Source organism: Peromyscus leucopus, chromosome 5 (assembly GCF_004664715.2).
Source record: "Peromyscus leucopus breed LL Stock chromosome 5, UCI_PerLeu_2.1, whole genome shotgun sequence".
Classification (NCBI taxonomy): domain Eukaryota; kingdom Metazoa; phylum Chordata; class Mammalia; order Rodentia; family Cricetidae; genus Peromyscus; species Peromyscus leucopus.
The window spans coordinates 67,446,673-67,469,168 of NC_051067.1; the positions used below are offsets into that span (position 1 = coordinate 67,446,673).

Below are 22,496 nucleotides of genomic sequence, written 5' to 3' on the forward strand. Positions count from 1 at the left end.
CTGCTTTAGTTCTATCCCATCACATTGGAAATCAAGATGACACCCCCAAATCTAAACAAGTCTCCACTGAGCTGGCATGACACGTGATGTTTCCAGATCCAACTTCATCAAATATACACAGACTCCTGGGATCTTTCAAAGCCAAACACTAGCCAGGAACTCAGTGTTCTGACCAACAGCTCCTCTGAGACAGTGCAACTCTCAGTGAGCACTGAGCGCGTGTTCATGTGGCATTTCTTACAGGGTCACTTCCTGGCTGTGAAACAAAGCTGAGTCTGCAATCAGTCATCAAGCTGGTATTGTGCATGCTGTTCTTAATGCTGGCAAGGGGATTTTAGGTTTTCCTTTTTTCTTTTGTATTGACATGCTTCACTCTAGTCACAGTATACACCTCCCCTTGGCCTTCTCTGTCTTCCCTCCCCCTCTCTTGCTGGTCCCCTTCATCCTCTCAAATAGGGACCCCCCTTCTGCTTTCATGTGCTACATCTCCCATTATTATTTTGTTTTGCACTTCCCTGTCTTTTTACAACTTTCAAGATTTGGTTTTCCTTACAAACAACATTGTGTGTTAAGTGGGACAAAGGAGATTTTCTATGCCATAGCGACTCAAAGAAATGGATTTTCTCTTGAATTCTTTCAAGTGTGTATATATGTGCATGTGTTATGTGAAAAAAAAAACTTTTTTTTTTCTAGGGAGACACAGCACACAGGTCTATTCACACCAGATAGAGAGCCCACAACAGACCAAAGTATGGATACCACCGAAGTCCAACTTGGTGAACCAATGAATTTAACTGGGGTTACTTAACAAGAGTATGCATGAGGGGGTACTTACAGAAGCAGAAATGACTCAAAGACAGCTGCATCACCATAGCCCAACCCAGCATGGGTAACAGCTCACAAAAGCTGGGAAACTGGGAGCACACCACACAGCCTGCAGGCTGCTCAACAGGTTGGTGAGGCTCTTTTCTGGGTGCCTCAGTTGGTCTAAACCTCTTCCAGGTAGCTGGTCTGGCTACAGAGTCTTTACCGTGGCTCAGCTTCCTTAATCTGAGTGGGACTCTCAGCTTTCATTGTTTACTCTGGCAGGGAGGAGCCTAGTGAATCTGGTCAGCTGCAGGGACTTCCTGAAGCTATTTTCTTTACCTTCCTGCTTAAAAGCTTCCCTACAGGATGGACTGTTTCAATGTTGGGGGAACTGTTACACAACAGCATTGTACATATAGAGGCCAGAGGTCAACCTTGCATGTCATTTTCCAGAGACCATCAGTCTGTTTTTGAAACAAGATTCCCCACTGGTTTCGAACTTGATAACTATGCTAGGCTGGATAGCCAGTGAATCCTTGCTGCCTGTCTCCACCTCTCCACATCCAGAATTTTTTAAAAATATGAGTTCTGGGACCAATCCAGGTTAGCATGCTTTCACAACAAGTACTTTACCAACTGAGATATCTCTCCAGCACTCTACTGAATCCTTTAAAGTTAAGTGAAATGTAGAAGTGAGCACCTGAGTTTAAAGAGAGGACGTTACAGAAATAATACATTATAGCATATCACTATCTCTTAGTATTGTTTGTGAAATAATACCCATTCAGGCCATTGTGGCTTCTAACATAGGCTAAGAGGTACCTAGGGGTTACAAGTCCTAGAATATTTCTTATGGATCCTTAACACCCAAGCAGGAAGCCAGGAGCTGAGGTACTGAGGTGCTGAGGTAGGTGCTGGGAGGGTTATGGAGAAGGACAGATCTGAAGCTCATAATCAGCCAGCCTCAGCAAACCAGTGAGTTCCAGATTCAGTAAGAGACTTTTCCTTAAAAAAAGAATGTGGAAGGCACTGATCTATGAGTGTAGCAGTGTAGCTGAAAGTTTCTCCAGTCCACCCAGACCTGAGGTCCCACAGCTGCTTCTAAAATAACCACTCAGAAGCTTATATTAATTATAACTGCTTGGCCATTAGCTCAGGCTTATTACTGACTAGCTCTTACACTTAAATTAACCCATAATTCTTATTTATGTTTAGCCATGTGGCTTGGCACCTTTTCTTAATTCTGCCTTGTTATCTTGCTTCCTCTGTGTCTGGCTGGCGACACCCCACTCCTTCTTTTCTCTTCCCAGAATTCTCCTCATCTGTTTGCCCACCTATACTTCCTGCCTAGCTACTAGCCAATCAGCATTTTATTTATCAGCCAATCAGAGCAATACATATTCACAGCATACAGAATGACATCCCACAGCATAGCAGAATGTCTTTAGGAGTCATTTTATTACTACTCCCCCCACCCCCCACCCCCACCCCCACCGAACAGTAGTATTTGGTTTTACCCTAGGTTACTGGGCTATCTAGTATCTGTTTTAGTCACTAAAATACTTGCTTAGCCACAATCAGAGAAGTTTCTTCCTGCGGCAGATGAGAACAAATACAAAGACCCACATCCAGATATTATTCAGAGAGTGAGAGACCTTGGACCACTCAGCCCTAAATGGGACGTCTCCGCTAAACCCCTCCCCTCAGGGATTGGGGAAACCCACAGAAGACAAGGCTGAAAAGGTGTAAGAGTCAGAGAGGATGGAGGACTCCAGGAGATGAAGGCCCTCTACATCAGCTGAGCAGAGCTCATGTGAACTCACAGAGGCTGAGCAGCAAGCACAGGGCCTGCACAGGTCTGCACCAGGTCCTCTGTGTCTAGGTTACGGCTCCCAGTTCAGTGTTTCTATGGGATTCCTGAGTGTGGGAAGGAGTGGGTCTCTGATTCTTGTGCCTTCTCCTGGGCTCTTTGCCTTCTTTTTATTTGTCTTGTCCAACTCCAATGCATTAGTTTTTGTTTTATCTTATTATATTATATTTTATTATTATCCCTAAAAATCCTGTTTGTTTTTCTAATGAGACACAGAAAGGGAATAGATCTGAATGGGAGGAGAAATGGAGAGGAACTGGGAGGAACAGAAGGAGAAAAAATTGTAATAAGGATATATTATGTAAAAAAAAATCTATTTTCAATAAAAGAAAAGAAAAAGAATAATCACATTTTATTTTTTAAAAAAGGAAGAAAATGAACAATAATTGAGGAAGGCCCCTAAAGTTGACCTCTGGCTTCTACATTTGCACACACACACACACACACACACACACACACGCACACACACACACACATGCACACACACATGCACACACACACACACACACACACACACACATGCACACACACTACACCCAGTGCGTATATGCATATACACATATAAACAAAAGAGAAAAACACTTAATCTTTGTATTTTAAAAAAAATACTCAGTTTAACCTTTAAAGTTTTAAATAATTAACTATATGAAAAATCACCGAGGTTTGTTGAATACTTAATAAATACTCTTAACTTAGTCACTAAGTAGCTTAGTCATGAATCAAAATTCACTCCTCTGCCAGGGTTTTCACTTTCAGTCCAACAAGTTTTTACTGACATTGTTGCCTTTCAAGCCTTCCCACCTAACACTCCTTTACCTTCTGTTTTCTCAGGTAACAGGACCTCTCAGAACATTTTCTTGGTAAACTTTGCCAGGCTGATAAAATCTTAGCAACATGAAAAAGGTGTTTAAGTGGATAGGTGGGGGACAAATGATGCTCTCTAGGGCCCAGGAGACAGCCCAGTCTGTAAAGGGCTTGCAGGCATACATGAGCACCCGAGGGCAACCCCCTGAACCCACATACAGTCTGGACAGGGGCTGGAGAGATGGCTCAGCAGGTAAGAGCACTAGCTGCTCTTCCAGAGGACAGGGGTTTGATTTTAGCACCTACATAGTGGCTAACAACCACCTGTAACTCCAGTTCCAAGGGATCCAATGCCCTCTTCTGGCCTCTGTAGGCACCAGATACACATGTGTAGAGAGACACACGTAGGCAAAATACCCATACAAATAAAATAAAATAAATCTCAGAGAAATGTAAAAATATTGGATATTGTGGCAGGTACTTGTAAGCTTAACACTGGGGAGGTGGAGACAGATTTTCTGGCTATTTCTGGCTAGCCAGTCCAACCCTGTTCTCAGTGAGAGATCCAGTATTAAAAAACAAGGTGGACATCACTGGAGGAACAACATCCAAAGTTAGCAGCTATCATCCACATGCAGGCATCCTGTACACACACATTCATCTGCACACACACAAACATGTACACACACACACACATACACACAGTGACAAGGATCAGATATCTTCTCATTCATCTGACAGATATATTGATTAACATACAGCCTCCTGACCCATGACCTAAACATGATAGGTCAGCTGACCAGTCTTGTTGACTGCTTCTAAAGCCCCTGGGGAAGAACAGCTGAACTGTTCTCATGATTCTCTGTGGGTCAGTTTCCCTCTGAGCACTAAACTCCCCTGCTAGGGAACTAAGGTAGAATCAGTCCTGGAAGTCCATTTCCTCTTACAGGGGGACAGTCCTGGACTGGTAAGCTCGTCAATTCACTGGGTTTCGATACCCATGTCTTTTATAATCAGCACACACTGTCTTGCTTCTCTGCAGACAATAGCAGCCATGACGTTAAAAGTTTGTCACTTGGAGTTGAGCAAGCCAGGCAGAGGGCTACAGCTCTGCCACTGAGTCTGAATTTGAGCATCATTTAACCTCATGGGCTTCAGTTTCTAAAACTGTAAAATGGACTGGTAATCATTTCTTCATTTGCTCCAAGTATCCAATAAATAATCAATAAGTCACTCAGTCATTGTTTTCCACATGTCAAAAATTTAGACTTTCATTTTAAGAATTACAATTTGAAAGCTTTGTTGCGTTCCGGGTCTGTGTCTATGGAGAGGTATGTGCATATGTGAGTGCAGGTGCACACTGAGAGCAGAGGACCGAGTTTCCCTTGAGCTGGAGTTGCCGATACAGTGAAGCACCTGACAAGGTGCTGGGAACTAAACTCAGGTATCTGGACCTTCTGGCAGAACAGTTTGAATCATCACTGCTGTACTGTCCTGCATTTGCCAAGATGGGCATTTGGAGGTCAGAGAACTTTTGGTAGTTCTGGGAAATGAACTCATGTTGTCAGTCTTGCCTGACAAGAGTTTTTACCAACTGATCAATCTTACCTCTATCTCTCTCTCTCTCTATCTATCTATCTATCTATCTATCTATCTATCTATCTACCTAAATATCTATCTATCATCAATCTATCTATCATCCATCTATCTATCTATCATCTATCTATCTGCTACATTGTCTGTTCTTGAGACAGGTCTTTCTATGCACTCTAGATTAGCCTACATTTTGCCATCCTTCGGCCTCCATGTCCTCCTTCCATACTGGTATATTAGGATCGCCATCAAACTCAGTTTAGTAACAATTAAAGTAAACATTTTTAGATTAAAGAAATGCTTAAAATGTAAATTAATTGATGTTTTTCAGGTCACGAAGACAACGACATCCATATAACCTCTTTGCACCAGATAAAGACTGTGACAGAACAGGTGGTACATGGTGATGAAAATCCTGCACCTGCCCAGGCAGCCAAGCCCACTGTGATGTCCCAGCCCCACCACCACATGACAGTGCTGGTGGGGCCGCTGGAGCCCTCATTTCACTCTGGAATCCTGAGGACAATGTCTCACAGAGATGTCCGAGCCGAGCTGTTCCTGCGAAGCTTCCTCACGTGGTCAGACACTATAGAAATGTTGCGTGTGGCTGGGCACTACGCCGTGTACAGTTCGGGTTGGCTGTACCCGGTCTACATATTCAGTTACATCTCTCTCCTGCGAATGGTCTTCACGCCTAAGAATCCTCTTCTCAATTCCATGGGGGTCCTGCTGCAGGATTTGCCCTTTGTTTTTCTTAGACTCAGTTTAATCATTGCCCTGGGGACGATCACGCCAGTACTGGGCCTTTGTAAAAATATCCTAGTGACTGTCTCCTACGTTTACTTCAATTATGTCACCAAACTCAGGCCTTTCTCTGCCTTTGAAACATCTCCATTTTAAGCAGCAAATGTTAAGAAAGTAAGTCCTCCTGATTACGCACACAAACACATTTGTATAGTGTTTCTAAGCAGAAGCTTTTGCATTACATAGAATTAACCACTTCCAAACTGTAGCATAGCTTTTTTTTTTTTTTAAAAAAAAAAAAAATATATAAGTGGTGCTACCTTTAAGTAAAGTTATATTCTTCCAAATTGTTTCTTCCTGGCTTCTGAAAACCTTAGTTGTTGATTTTAGCCATGCATATCCCACTTTTTTTTTTTTTTTCTAAAAATCACTCCTCAATAAAGCCTGTTAAAGTGCTGGGAACCATGAGCTAGCTCAAGAATGAGATTTTCATCACATGGACATTGAAGAATATTTTAAGGCTTAATTAACTGAAATTAGTTTTAGAAACCCAAAGATATTGAATTTATTTTAGAGTTTTCTTGGAAATCTGAAAACTGTAGCTTTAGGGTCTTCTTCAAAGCATAAAATTTCATTCTCTCTCTCTCAAACATGCAGCAGTGAGGATTGAACCAGAGCCCTGGCCACACTCTCCTAGTGCTCTACCAATGAGCTGCACCCTTAGTCTTAGAAATACATTTTTTGCCCTGCTACAATGACTGCTATTCAATTCATTGACTGTGTTAAAAAGAGAGAGAGTGTGTGTGTGTGTGTGTGTGTGTGTGTGTGTGTGTGTGTGTGTGAGAGAGAGAGAGAGAGAGAGAGAGAGAGAGAGAGAGAGAGAGAGAGAGAGAGAGACTTCAGCTAACACTAACTCAGCAAAGCTTCATTAAAGCCACTTGGTCTGGTATGGAGACAAGGTACACGGTGATTCCTAGATAAAGTTTTATAATGGAAACCATAAACTGTAGACAAGGTATAAGAATGTAACGTGGATGGAATTTGATACCATCATAAAAAATCAAGGACAAGCCATATTTAAAATGAGAGCTTGAAGGTAGCATGATAGTTAAGGTGGCTTATCTTGCATTAGGTCATGAATGTCTTGGTGCTTTGATAGTCATACACACAGTCACGAACTCTGCAGGTGCTCTGTTGGCACAGATATCATATCCACAGCAGAGGGTCTCAGTTAAGAGTGGGTTGTAAGAGGTTTATGGGTGCAGAGCAATGATTCACATTATCATCTCCTCCCTGACCCATGGAAACAAATAGCTTATGAATAGACGGATAATTCTGAGTGTTTCTGGCCTCTGCACTGAGGCCCACAGGCTCCTTTCCCATTGTGTCTTATGGCTCCCACTCTGTAGAGAAAGTCTACACATAATTATTAAGCCTTGCTTGCCAGCTCTGTGATTTGGGGTTGTTTCCTAGAATGCTTTGGCCCCTGCTGCTCTGTGTAATAGATGAACACAATATAAATATTCCTTTAATAGTGTTGGGTGAATGTAGGATTTGGGACACTCTCAATATGGTGTCTGATAAGTAATAACACCTTAACAAATGCTAAGCATTTAATGGTACCATCCCACATCCTGCCCACCCTCTGGGAATAATAGTTTATACCTGGCATTTGTGGGACATAACATGTAGGATTTTAAGGTTACCCCTACATTTAGATGAATGTGAATGTGAGAATTCATTCTTCCATTTGAACAGAATGTCTATGAGTTTTCAAATAACCCAGACTATAGCACTTTGTTTCCTTCTTTTATTTCCATTTTTATTTTGGAGGCAGGGTCTCACCATGTAGCCCAGGCTGGTCTGAACTCACTGTGTAGCTCAAACTTATCTTGAACTCAGCACCCTCCTGTCTCCACCTCCCCAGTGCTAGGATTACAGGTATGTGCCACCCACCCAACACGGACTTTTTTGCATTGAGGATTAAACACAGCCTCACCAGTGCCACACAAGCAATCTATCCCTAAGCCACACCCCCAGACTGCACTTTTTGTTTTTGAAAACCTTTTATTATATATTCACTTTTCTTGGTTCCTTGTTAACTTGTCAATCCTGTAAAAGAAAGCCTAAGAGTGACACATTTAGCCACACCTCTATCTCCACCAATATTTCTAACATACATACATATCATGTATCTTTTAAAATTAAGAAATGCCTATAACCAAGTGACTAAATTACAATATCCATAAATGTGAAACTCATTTACATTAATGTATATATCTTTATCTTGCAATTTAGAGTGAGTGGCACTCAGTGAACTCTGAAGTATTACCTTGGCTAAGCCTGCATTTTGTATCTGACAGTTGAACATGAATATGCCTGATATTTGGGGATGTTGGCAATACGTTACACAGATAATGAAGGCATGTATAACAAACAGATCATGTAAGGCAGGAAAAGCCTTGATCCTGTGACCTAAGTGAGTGTACAGATGTTTATAAAATTCAAGCCCATGGTATTTAAGAGATAAGAAATTGTGCTAATGCAGTATTGATAGTTCTATACTATGTGATTAAAACCTATATTACTAAATTATACTGTAATTCTCATAGCTTTTTATAGTTGTTGATATTAAGGTTTTGTGTCCTAATAAAAAGCTTAATTTCTGCTGTAAAGTGTGAATGCCAGATCTGTATTTAACTCCAAATAAAATCTGGAGCTGCATGGTAATTATGTCTTTATTAAGTGTCAATTTCATATAAGGTTAATTGCTGAGACACATAAAATGCATCTGTGAGGGAACTCATAAAATCTATTTTTATAAAAATTTAATGTTTCTAGTGCTCTTTCTTTCTGCAAGTTTATGTTTGCATTTACATGTGGCAATGTTATAGCCTGAGTTCTACAGTGAGCATTCCACTTCACTGTGTGGCTGTTCTTCTAAGGCACAAGCACCTAAAGAGGAAGGAAGAAGCTTGTGTGTGCAGGACATGGGCTGTGTGCAGGACATGAGCTGTGTGCAGAATATGGGCTATGTGGAACAAGACTTGTTAGTGAATTCCCCAACAGCCTTTTCTTCCTGATAAACATTAAAAGTATGTTAAATTGGATTAAAAAAAATCCAAGAACGTATGGTATCTAGCTCCCTATGCCCTAGAGGAAATAATAAAAAATAAAATGAAAATGTGTAACAAATGGAACAAAATGTTTTTTTTAACCATTTTTAATCTTAAAGACTCTTATTTGTTTATTTATAGACAGGGTTGCACTGTATAGCTATGGCTTTCTTGGGACTTGTCACATAATCCAGGCTGTCCTCAAGCCAGTAGTGATCGTTCTACCTGCCTCCAAGGTGCTAGGATGGTTACAGGTGTCTGCCACCATGCCCCGTTACTTTACTGTCTAATTAAAATCCTATGACTAAGCGTCTCTTTGGTTCTGAGCTTTGCTTCATTCTGGGAGGGTGTGTTTTCTCATCCTTCAGCTGCCTGGCAGTCTGCCTATCATCCCTCTTTCCAGCTGTATAGTCATGTGGTCCAAACACAGAGACAGCAAAGTCAGGATGGGAAGAGACAGAGAAACAAAGGTGTATGCACGTGAGCACACAGGGACAAATCCAGCTACCCTCTGAAAATGCTCCAAGACCATACAAAAGGCCTCAGCTCACGAACCTGAAATCATACTCCTGGGTGTATCTGTCATGTCAGCCATATATATAATGGTCTTGACCTAGCAGACAGCTCCCCTTCAAATCAAGTCTGACTCAAGCTGAAGATCTCTGGGAAGTGAAGCCAGAGCACTTGTGGGTAATAACTTACAATAGCTTATGGGTATATCACCATGTTTTTCCTAAAAAATTTCATTTTTATTATGTTTTTTTTTTATTTATCATACTAATGTAGAATGGCATGTCCTGCCATGTGGACGAAAGTGAGAGGAGAACTTTCAGTAGTTGGTTCTCTCCTTCCATGTTGTGGGTCTTGGGAAATGAATTCAGGCCATCAGCTTAATGACAAGCGCTCTCACCCACTGTTTCTCCAACCCCATTACCAATATACTCTGAAGATAATTCTTCTTTTTAGATTTATTTTATTTTTAAGTGTGTGTGTGTGTGTGTGTGTGTGTGTGTGTGTGTGTGTGCATATGTCTGCTCACACATGTGTGAGTGCAGATGCCAGAAGGTTCCAGGAGAGGGCATTAGATCCCCTACTGTGGAGTTTCAAGTGGTGGTAAGCTGCCCCCTGACATGAAACTGGGAACTGAACACAGGTCCTCTGCAAGAGCAGTACGCACTCTTAACTACTGGGCCATCTCTGTAACTCCAATTCTGAAGATAATTATTCTAAATATTTTATTAGCTCACTCATTCAACTAGTTTGAGAATCCATCATAGGCCAGATTGTGTTTTGTGTGAACATCTGGAGAATTACCTTAAAAAGGAGTTTAGTCTATATCACAAATTAATTAACATGAATTTAGGGATAATGTTTACTATCGTAATATGTATGTGAAATTGACATTTATACTTATGCAAATTTTCATTTTCTAAATTGTGCTTTTGTAAAAACTCTTACTTTTCTTTATACTGAGTTGGGAATATTAATGGGTGTTTTCAGGAATACCTTCTCTTTCAACAATGCCTTTCTTTTCTACATTAGTTTTTTTTCTTTTTTGAGCCAGAATCACACTATGTAGTCTATGCTGACCATAACCTTACGGCCTCCTTCTGTGCTGGGTGATCGTGGGCTTAGATTACCATCATATTTGGCTTCTTTTTCCTTTTTTTTTCAAGTTCATTTTAGATGCTATAAAGCATCTATATTCTACAGCATATGAATGGATAAAATCTATATTCAAATGATTAAGAACTACTTATAGATTTACATATATGCTCAGTGTCTAAGTAGCAATCCAGTATTTTTGTGTCTTGACATCCATGTATGAAAAGCACATGTTACTTTTAGATTATAAATGTATTCTGTAGCTTATCTTTAATTTTTCTACATGTGTTTAATATGTGTGTATCATATGCCTGAGGTGGGAAGACCTAACTGAAATGTGGGCAGCACCATTCCATTGGTTGGGGTCCCAGGCTACATAAATAGGAGAGAGCACCAGTGTCCAGCTCTTTCTGCTTCCCGACCGCAGACGCAATGTGACCAGGTACTTCATGCTCCTTCTCTATCGTGCTGGACTGCATCATCAAACTGTGAGCCCAAATTAGTTCTTCTTCCCGAAGTTCTTTGTCAGGGACTTTGTCCCCAGGGTGCGAACGACAACCAAGACAAGCACCTGCTATTCCAAGCATTTGGAACCCATCAACACAGAGGCAGGACCCACCACTATATAAGGGCTTTTCTTCTGTCTCCGAAGGGCTCACATGGCCATTAGCATCCCTAGCAATAAAGCGTTTTAGCATGAAGCATTTTCTAGACAAGATGATATTACAATCTTAATGGTCTATGTATTCTGCAGTCATTATTGCTATGTATGAGAAATTTTTAAGAATGTGTAACCAGCTGTATTTCAGCAGTCAGTTTGTTGTGAAGGTCTGAGAATGAATCTCAATCTGGCCAAGACATGACTGAATCAGGTTACCAAAGAATTTATTGTGCTAATTTTCTGGGAACCATTTCAAAGCAAAGCAGACACCAACTTCATTGTATGTGGAATTCAGTGGGTGTGAGGTGGTTGGTGCTTGGGAAGGTCTGGGAGGAAATGAAAGAGTTCAGCAATTATCTTGCCCATTACAAATGAGGATTTCCTTTACTGTTAGCTTGAGGAAGGTCTAGGTAAGTAGACACCATCATTAATAATTAGCCACAGAAACAGAACTCAAATAACTCAAAAATACAAAGAGAATGTCAAAGGTTGGATTTTTAAAGAATTGTGCTAAAATATACATAACATAAAATTTACCACAGTAACATTTTAAACCATACAACTGAGAAGTGTTGAGTTTACTCTGGTGTTGTTTAACTATTGGCAGTGTTTTCAAGAACTGCCCATCCTCCCAAACTCTTCCTATAAACCCAAAATTAACTCTTTGTTTTCTCTCACTTCCAGCTTTTCTATCTCTTATCAATCTCTCTCCTTTCAGTCCCCATGAATTTTCCTATTCTCTATGTCACAAGTAATTGGATTTTTATAGTATTTGTCCTTCGATGTCTGAGTTTTTTCACTTCAACAGCATGTCTAAAGATTGTTCATATTGCAGCAGGTATCAGAATCCCTTTCTTGTGGCTGTATAATGTCCCATTATATATACCTAACACTTTTTGTTTATGTATTAATTTTCTTGACAGACACCTGGGTTGCTTCTGTCTTTTGGTTTTTATAAATCACATTGCTATGAATATTACAAATACCCATTTTCAGTTCACTTATGGGTATAATAGAAATAGATTTGATGTATCATGATAATTCTCTATTTCACTCTTTGAACCACTGCCAAGCTGTATTTCACATGGACTAATCCATTTAACTCTCTCATGGAGCAAGGGTCTTGGTTTCATCGTGCCCTCACTAACGCTCATGTCTACTTTTGATAAGAGCCATCCTTTTGGAGGAGAGGTATCTTGTAATTTGATTTGCATTTCTGTACTGGCTGTTGTGATTGAACTTCTTTACCTATGCTCACTGGCCACTCACAGATTTTCTTTGGAGAAATATTAGCCCAGATCCAGTGTTCATTCTTAACTGTCTGTGGTTCTATCATGAGCATTAATCTCTTAGCAAATAAGTGCTTTGATAATATGTTCTAATAATCTGTGTCTCTCTACTGCTTCTCCCTTCCTCTATTTCTTTTTTCATTTTTCTTCTCCCCCCCCCTTACCTCCAATCCTGCATCCTTTTTTCTTTTTCTTTTTTTTCCTTTTGAGTCAGGATCTCCTATGTGGCCTAAGATGGCTTTAAACTTATCATCCTCCTGTCTCAGCTTCCCAAGTGCTGGGATTATAGACATGTGTCATTGTGTCCAGCTCACTCTTCTGATAGTGTCCTTTGAAACAAACAAACAAAATTTTAATTTAGAGAAAGTTCAATTTTTTTTTCTTGGTGTCACAGCTGGTAAGTCATTATCAAATCGAATGTCATGAAGATTTTACCTGACTCTTGTGAGGGTTCCTTGGCCTTAGCACTTATATGCTGGCCTTTGATTCATGTGGGGTTTAAACCAAATGTCATTCTACATGGGGGTATCTAGTTTCTCCAGCATTTCCTGTTGAACACACTATTGCTTCCTCATTAAATAGTCTTGGCCCTGTTGTCAAAAGTCAACTGGCCACACATGTTGGAATTTTTATTTAGGCTCTGTGTTGTAGTCCACTGACCTAGAAATCCATCTTAGGTCAGTAGCACATTGTTAATATTACTGAATTGTGGTTTTGTAGTAAAATTTGAAATCAGAAAGTACGAGTTCTCTAATTTCTTTCAAAATTGCTCTGGCTGTGTGTAATCTTTTGAGAGTCCATGTAGACTTTGGGATAGGGTTCCCTATATCTGAAGTAAAGCACTGAGATTTGATAAGGATTGCCTGAACTTGCCTATTTCCTCAAGTACTTTCACTCTCTTCTAAATATTTAGTCTTCCATTCCATGACCTTGGGCAATCTTTCAACTTACTTAGTTCTTTAATTTCTTTCAGCCATGTCTTATATTTTTTTCAGGATAAATTTTTTTGAGGTTAAATTTACTCCTAAGTATTTTATTCTTTATATGTTGTCTTATTTTTTATTGCTGTGCAAAGACACCATGAGCAAGGAAACTAGAAATGTTTATTGGGCTTGTAGCTTTAGAGGGTGAGTCCATAACCATCATGGTGGAGAGCATGGCAGCAGGTAGGCAGGCAGGCATGGCACTGGAGCAGCAGCTGAGAGCTTAAAGTTGACCCACAAACATGAGGCAGAGAGTGAGCTACTTGAGAATGACACAGGTGTTTAAAGCCTCAAAGCCTACCCCAGTGACATACTTCTTCTAACAAGGCCACACCTTCTAATCCTTCCCAAACAGTTCCACTAACTGAAGACTAAGCATTCAAACATGTGAGACCAGGGAGGGTGGCATTCTGATTCAAACCACTGGTATCGTTGTAGTTGGAATGGTTTTCTTGATTTCCATTTTGAGTTGTTCATCCCAGGAGTATGGAGATATAATTGATATTTGCATATTTCTTGCAACTTTGTTGAGTTCATTGGCTACATTGATTTTTCTGGAAGTTCTAGAACTTTCTACATATAAAGTCATGCCATCTACAGATGAAAGTTCCCTTTTTGCTCTCCGATTTAGAGTTTTAAATTTCTTACCTAATAGCTCTGACTAGAACTTCTAGTTTAAAGTTGAACAGAATTGCTGAAGTAATTACAAAGTCATCCAGTCATCCCTCAGAGCTCACAGGCTGGTATTTGGAAGATAAGGTCCTTATTATCCACACTGGTTCTCTGAATGCTGGCTTATATAGGTGATACTCTCTCTCTCTCTCTCTCTCTCTCTCTCTCTCTATATATATATATATATATATATATATATATATATATATATATATATAAACTGAGAGCTGCCTGAGAGGCAAGTCATGAGGAGTGACAGATGAGGGATGGAGGATGGAAGCCTCCAGAAGTGAAGGGTTGAAATTCACCCCCAATTAACCAACTTTTTAGTCAAGTTCTTTTTTTAATTAAAAAAAAAATTTATTCATTTTACATGCCAACCACAGATCCCCCTCTTATCCCTCCTCCAGCTCCCCGAGAGCCTCCCTTCCCCTACCTCCCACCCCCTCCCCCAAAAGGGTAAGACCTCCATGGGGGAGTAAGTAAGCCTAGTACATTCAATGGAGGCAAGTCCAAGCCCCTCCCCTGCATCAAGGCTGTGCAAGGCATCCCGCCATAGGTAACTGGCTGCAGAAAGCCCACTCATGCATCAGGGATGGATCCTGATCTCACTGCCAGGGGCCCCTCAAGCAGACCCAGCTACACAACTGTCTTCTGTATGCAGAGGGCCTTGTCTGGTCTCATGCAGGTTCTACAGTTGTCAGTCTAAAGTTGTTGAGCTCCTACAAGCTTAGTTCAGTTGTCTCTGTAGATTTCCCCATCATGATCTTGACCTCCCTTGCTCATATAATCCCTCTTCCCTCTCTTCCACTGAACTTCCAAGAGTTCGGCCTGGTGATGGGTTGTGGATTTCTGCATCTGCTTCCATCAGTTATTGGATGAAGACTCTGTGATGGCAGAGTATGCACCAATCTGATTACCAGGGTTGGCAGCTCAGGCACTCTCTCCACTATTGCTAGTAGTCAGATCTGGAGGTCATCCTTAGGGACTCCTGGGAATTTCCCTAGCACCAGGTTTCTCCCTCACCCCATAATGATACCCTCTATCAAGATATCTCTTTCATTGTTTTCCCACTCCATCTCTCCCCCAGCTTGACCATCCTGTTCCCTTATGTTCTCATCCCTCACCCTTTCTCTTTTATGCCCCGCCCACCTCCAGCTTACTCATGGAGATCTCATCTGTTTTCCCTTCCCATGGTGATCTATTCATCTCTGTCCCTCTAGGGTCCTCTTTGTTTCCTAGCTTCTCTGGAGCTGTGGGTTGTAGTCTGCTTGGTCAAGTTCTTACTTGGATGCTTTAAGTTTTTGAAGAGACACCAGGAGTGCAAGTGTGTTACTTTGAACAGTTCCTGGCAATACAAAGATTATTTTAAGAACAGACCAATGAAAATTCCTACTCTACCATCACCTGAAACCATGGATTTGAGCGGACTTGGTAACTAACCTCTTCTAACCTGATAAATCTTTGTTCCAATAAGATAAAGATTATGGAGACAACTCTTTTGTGGGACAGTGGGCTTCACTTTATTTAAAATCCATGGGTCTTATTACTGAATCTGATTGTTATTCACAAAAATGCATGTATGACATATTTGAATAATAAAACCATTGTGGGAGCCCACAGAGGTTTCCTAGTGAGATCTGAGCTTGCTTTACCCAGCAGGGCTGCATAAGGGGATGGATTGATCACATGTGTAGTTACCAGGTGTTTGGAAAGGTCTGCACTTGTCTGTGTTAGGGGGAGGTCTTTTGGTCCACCCCTTGGCATTCCTTTAAAAGGCCCTGTAGAAGAGACAGAAGGGGCTGGTGGATTAGTATTCAGGCCCTCCTGAGGCTATCCTGTGTTTCTGTTTCTCTCCCCTCTATATTTCTATCTAAATCTCTTATCCCTCTCTCCTCAAAAGTACCCTGGGGAAAAAGGTGGAGGCTGGTCCCTCACAACCATGACTATAAGGATGTCTATAATAATTAAATTGTATTTCCCTCTGAAATCAACATAAATCTAAATTAGGCAAAACTCTTTGGATGGCTTGCATTTAAAAAACCTAAATAATTCAATGAAAACATTTTTTGTGGAGTAGCCAGGGTGGGACACACCTATCATCCTAGCACTCAGGAAGCTGAAACAGGAGAATCAAGAGTTCAAGGCCAGTCTGACCTAGAAAGCAAGAATGTGTTTCAGTTTTCTTTTGGTAAGTCAGTTAAGCACTGTTTGAAAATGAAACATTTGTGTGTCACCAGTTTTGGAAGAAGTTTGTCAGTTAAGTCCTGGCAGAATGAAAAAAGAGTGGCAGGTTCCCCTCTCTACATCTTCTCCCAGAATCCTTCTCAATGTAGGGTTTTTTTTTTTGGTTTTTTCGAGACAGGGTTTCTCTGTGTAGCTTTGCGCCTTTCCTGGAGCTCACTTGGTAGCCCAGGCTGGCCTTGAACTCACAGAGATCCGCCTGCCTCTGCCTCCCGAGTGCTGGGATTAAAGGCGTGCGCCACTACCGCCCGGCTCAATGTAGGTTTTTAAAAAAGAAAATTAATGAGAGAAATCACAGCTTTTATTAGGAAATTAAGTGTGTAACTTTGCCCCAGAGCTGGTGGAGCTTAACAGTTTTTCATTTAAAAACAGATAACTTATTTAATATTTTTGAATCTCCAGTCTTCTAGAAGCTTCTTTTTGAAACACCGACATTTCCCATGCTCCAGTTTCAGGTCTTCCCCAGGCTATCTAATCTCTAGTATCCATTTCAAAATATTCTTAATTCTTGTTGTATTCCTGGAAAAAAAAAAATCCAAGTTTGGGTGGGTAGGTGTGGTGCTTAGTGAGTGACCCTGTAACAGAACTCCACTTTCGTTCAAGCAGTACATATCTCTTGGACTCAAACCAAGTTTTCGTTTGCGAATTAGAGGTCTTCCCTTTTCAAACCCCAGAGGACTGTGATGGTTGAGGCCCGGCCGCAAGCTGATTGCAAAACTTTTGCCATTGTCTCCTCCAGCTTTCTAGAGAAAGGCTTCTAGAACTTTTGTCTCTCCTGGCCTCACTGAGATTGTGTCTTAGAAGGTCTCTTTGATTTTCCTTCTAGCAACAGGAGCAAAAGGAGCTCTTTGTGAGCCATACCTTTGATCCTTTCTAAGGTGTGTGTGTGTGTGTGTGTGTGTGTGTGTGAGAGAGAGAGAGAGAGAGAGAGAGAGAGAGAGAGAGAGAGAGAGAGAGAGAGAGAGAGAGAGAGAGCTCTATGCCTGGAATACAGAGGATTGGGGTGGCGGGGGTTGGGGGGGGTTGGGGGGGTCAGTTTTGCACCTCCAGGAAATGTTTCTCTCCTTTGCAGAGTCCACCTTTCCTGACTAGAATTGAGGCTGCATGTTATGGGAGCCTCCACAGCTGCCTCCGCAATTTCCCCACCCTACTGGTCACCACCCAGCACTTGTGGAGCACTCCGGACGCTCAGCTGGGCTGCCTCTCCCTCCCACAGACCAGGCCTGGCTCCTCACTTCTCCCCACATCCTGCGCTCACTCCTCTCTCTCTCCTACACGTGTGACTCTCTCCCCTTCCCCCTGTGCCTTAGCTTACAAAGCAAAGTTGTAACTTTGAATTCCTGTTTTTCTAACCGCCCCCATGTGACAGGATATCTCTCAAGTGGAGGGTTTTCCTAAATTCAGGAGTCCTATAAAAGGGACAACTTCCCCTGTCCTCCTTTTCAGCTGGGACTAGGCAGAGGTGCCACCGGGAGACCTGGGTGTATTCTTTCTTTTTTCCTCTCCCCTCCCTTCCATCAGTGGAAGACAAGGGTCAGGGCCATGAGGCTTCCCTTGCTCCTGGCTTTTATCTCGGCCCTCCCGCTCACTGTTCAGCTATTGGGTAAGTCTGTTCTGAGGTGGGGGCTTTGCACACCTTTTTGTTTGGAGTTGATGCTTAGAGTTCTGTGCACATCTGGAGGAGGAGTGGAGCACACCAGGCTTGCGGTTTTACCTGCCCCCCCCCCCCCGCCCCCACAACCGCCCGCCCGGCAGACAGTGTGGGAGTGAAGCTGGAGCCGGGGCAATGCTGCTGCCCTCCAGTGTTAGACCGAAGCCCCCCAGCACCTCTGTCCTGTGGGTATCTCTCAGGTCTTTTTATTTCTATCTGGTTTGTGCAATGGCTTCTTGTTTTGTGGTTTGCCCCACTTCTGGTTTTCAGTTGATACCATTGCCCACCCATGCCCTGCAATGCCCTCTGAGCATCTCTGGCAGGAAAAGAAGAAGTTCTTTCCCCTCATCCTTGATACAAAAGGATGAGGAGGGGGAATTGCCCTTGGGGGGGGGGGACTCTGGGATTCTCACAATGGGCTTTTCCTGTGAACCTTGCCATTCATAATTTTTTTAAGTTTATTAATTAATTAATTTTACATCTCAACTGCAGCCTCCTCCCCTCTCTCCCCACCTCCTGCTCTCCTAACCCACCTCCTCCGTATTTGCTCAGAAAAGGACAGGCCTTTGTCAAATCATGCAGAGTGAGGTAACCCAGACCCAGAAAGGCAAACAACATACCATGCACGCATTCATAAGTAGATATTAACAGTAAAGTAAAGGATAACCATGCCCTAGTCCACAGACATAGAGAGGCTAGCTAGGTAACAAGGAAGGCCCTTGGTGGTGGTGGGGGGGAATGCATGGATCTTCATTCATAACTTTTATTGCTAGAAAGTCCATCCTGATCTGTATCCAGAACTGTTCAGACTGTCTCAGAAGTGGATATGTTTGATGGTAAAGATGGTGGTCGATGTGTCCTTAGGAATGACCAGGGCTTTGGAGCTGCTACAAAGGCATTGTTGAGTCCGCATTTCTCTGGACTGAAGCATCAGAACGAGAGGGCCTGGGAGAGTTTTCACTTCCAGGTCTATTTTGAGACTATTTTGGCTTCTTATCGCCCTTCATTTCCATCAGATGACAGCTAATGCCTGCTGGACACAGTTTGTACCCTTGGTCTTAGACCATGTCCTGCTGTGACAGCTGATGCAGGAAGTTCTCTAGGGAGCTGTTTGATAAAATTTTCCTCGGTTTTCTGAGGGATGTTTCCCTCCTTGAGACAGCAGAATGCCTCCCTAATGCCTTTCTCTTTGTGGGCACAGAGACTGGGACAGAGTGTGAGGTCCTGCAAATCTCTTGGAGCACAGATACTGGGACACAGAGCACGAGGTCCTGTAGGTCTTTTTGGGCACAGATACCGGGACAGAGTGTCCTGTAGGTCTCTTTGCAGGCATAGATATGGGAACATGGAGTGTGAAGTCCTGCAGGTCTCTCTAGAGAATGAAAAAAGAAACAAAAAGTGGGGCCACCAGAGTCCCTTCCAGATCCAGATATTTTTGTGTTACACCAGAGCCTGTGATTTTCAGCCCCTCACTGGGGGATTCTAGGTATGGATTCTGCTGTAGAGCCATGCCCCCAGCCTCTTTTTACTATTTATTTATTTCAAAAGAGTTTTATTATACTTATACTTATTGAGCGTGCCATAGAATTCATGTGGAGGTCAGAAGACATTCCACTATGTGGGTCCCAGGTATCAAATCCAAGTTGTCAGGCCTGGCAGCCAACACCTTGACCTGCTGAGCCATCCCTGGCCTAGGAGCCTGCTAGGCTTCTTTTATTTTTTTGTGGTCCCTATAGCCCAAGTTCCAAAGGGTAAAATCAGAACACTCGCTTAGTTGGCAGCTAATTAAAGGACACCCAAGTTCTCAGGACCCCCTTTTCTAGTTTCCCATCAACTCACAAGACCCATGGGATGATCTCCTTGCCACCTGATGACACAGAACTTTTTCTTCACCCCCAAGGGAGCACCCACCCCACCCCCAGTACTACTTTACCCATCTGTGTCCGGATGCCACTGATGGGCTCGCTATGCCTCGGGAGTCTAGAGAGGTTAATACAGGGCCCCCCCTGTCCTCCTTGCTCTGCTGGCTGGCCTGATGCCTCTCAAGCATTATTGCCAGTGTTTGTGTGTGGGGAGTCCTGATCATAGTGGAGACACTGTGAGAGCTGTTGGGAACTGAATTTGGACTAAGCAGAGCAATATAATTTGGTAGGTTTGGCTCATGGACAATGGTGTGCTGGCAAACTGAATAAATTGTTTGTAAGAGAAAACAAACATAAAGCACTAACTGATCCGTGGCATTTGCTGATTCTCCCCTACCCCCACTACAAGTAAATAATCCCACCATGGTTCATTTCCAACTACCACCCTGAGGCCATTGAAGCAGAACTAGGAAGAGAAGCAAGCAACAGATTCTAGCTGGCTGGTGCCACAAAGCAACAGGGCAACTTCCCAGATCTCAGGAACAGCAAAGCGGAGTGTCACATGATGGGAAGCCCAAGCTATAAAAATGGGAGGAAGTCATGGTATGAGAGAAAAGCCTTAGGGTCATGAGTCATTCATTAGCACAAGTGCTACCTTAGAAACGATGCATTCTGATGATGGCCATAGGCGTGGGCAGTCAAATGCCTAGAAGGCCACTGTTTAGCAGGTAGAAGTCAACCCAGGATGCCATTCACTTTCAACTCTTGCTCTTCCAGCCCCCTTGATTTCTTGCCATCATATGAAGCCAAGTGAGCGAGTTAGGTCATCCCTGCTGGAACATGTGGGGAGCGTGAAGTAGATGGGAAGCAGCTCTGTTGTGACTCTGACACTGACGTCATGCAGGGGCATTTGCCCTCATGTGTGTCCTGTTTCACTGTCTTCATCTAAGGCCAGGAAAAGAATGACTCTAATTGTCATGTTGTGATTGCAGTATCCATTCTCACAGTCGTCCCTGCAAACTTTGATTTCACTTTAAATACATCTCTTACGACATGGATGCTTAAGCTTACTTATTTACTTGAGTTCAAATTGTTTGCTCCTGTGATCTTTTCCACAGATTCCTCAAAATTCCTGTTTGAGAGCCCATTTTCTCTTATCCTTGGAATAGATACCTAGGCCAGATTGGTATTAGTTAAGCATATTTTTTGTTACATTTTAATTTATTTATTATGTCTGTCTGTGTCTGTGTGTGGACCTGGTCTTGCCATGACATTCATGTGAAGGCCAGAAGACAACTTTCAGGATTTGGTTCATTCGTATCACCCTGGTGGTCCCGGGGATCAAACTTAGGCCCTCAGGTAGAAAGTGTTTTCACCCACTGAGCTATCTGGTCAGTCCCATAACTTTAAATTTTAATCTATAGGTATTATATATAGATTAGACACAAATATAATATTATTATAGCACCGTATATAACATTTTGTATATAGTTATATATAACTATATGTATAATATACATAGTTTAATTATATATAGTTTAACATATAGTTTGTATAGTTATAGCTATAAAACATAACATACACACACATATGCACACAACTAATGGAGCTAAAACACAGCATAGAGCTGGAGGCCTTAGTTTCACATAGAGCAGAAAGGAAAATGACAGCATGTTTTACTACCTGGAAAACAGCTAGACTTTGAAGAGTAAGTGAGTTTCAGAAGTCAGTGAGCCAGTGACACTCAGCTCCTGAATATGGCTTTCTGGCATTGAGGCAGAGAGGTGACATCAGTGACCAGCTGGCCTGTTTTAATCAGGAAAGACATGTGGGATCCAAAACAACAGTACATTAAAAGGTGGTCTTAGATATTCGGATTTACATCAACTTTTTTTCTTTTCAAGAGGGGAGAAGGGAATCAATATTTACTAGGTTTTCTGTAGGAAGAAAGGCCCTGTGGGTGCTTTACCTTGCAGCCTGTCAGTGAGAGGTTCCCAGTGACGCTATCAGAGAATATTAACCCCAGTTTATAGATGAGGATGTTGAGGCTGAAATGATGAGTTTGACACAGGAAGTCACAGACCCTCCAACACACCCCTTGCAGACCACGTGACCTTCTTCAAACTTCCACTGTCCTTTTGCTTAGCTGCTTCATCAGCTCTTTTGTTTGTTTGTTTGTTTCCGGTTTCATCCTGTGCTGAACTGCCTTACACCCCACTCAAGCCTGTTTTCTCCACACTCCTGATGAGAATAAGGAACATGTATAGAGTCATTTCTGCATCAGGAACTGTTCTAGGCACTTTAGACAGTCTCATTTAATTCTTGCAGACACAGTAGGTACTCTATGGTTCACTGTTGATTTGATAGTCTGGAAGCACAGAAAACTAAGAAACTTAGCAAACTCACAAAGCCGGTGAGCAGCTGACTCTCATTTTCTGCTAGCAAGTGCTGAAGCTCTGATTATGTACTGAGTGGTGGATACCCAAGATGAGTCTGTCGGTATGACTATATGTACAAAAAACAAAACAAAACAGTATGCAGAGCCAATTTCATACCTGCTGGCATTTGTTGTTCCTAAGCTTGGGAAGAGGCTGC

The 22,496-nt window shown here is 42.1% G+C and overlaps 2 protein-coding genes across 2 annotated transcripts in view; both read left to right on the forward strand.

Moving 5' to 3' along the window:
- Tmem236 (transmembrane protein 236) overlaps nucleotides 1-7,686 on the forward strand; it is a 46,323-nt gene extending 38,637 nt beyond the window's left edge. Inside the window, exon 4 of the mRNA XM_028870537.2 lies at nucleotides 5,406-7,686. Within this exon, the coding sequence (XP_028726370.1) occupies nucleotides 5,406-5,974 (569 nt within the window). The 3' untranslated portion in view covers nucleotides 5,975-7,686. The remainder of the gene's footprint in view (nucleotides 1-5,405) is intronic.
- Nucleotides 7,687-17,793: 10,107 nt separating this feature from the next.
- Nucleotides 17,794-22,496, forward strand: part of Mrc1 (mannose receptor C-type 1) — a 90,455-nt gene continuing 85,752 nt past the window's right edge. Inside the window, exon 1 of the mRNA XM_028870508.2 lies at nucleotides 17,794-17,991. Within this exon, the coding sequence (XP_028726341.1) occupies nucleotides 17,931-17,991 (61 nt within the window). The 5' untranslated portion in view covers nucleotides 17,794-17,930. The remainder of the gene's footprint in view (nucleotides 17,992-22,496) is intronic.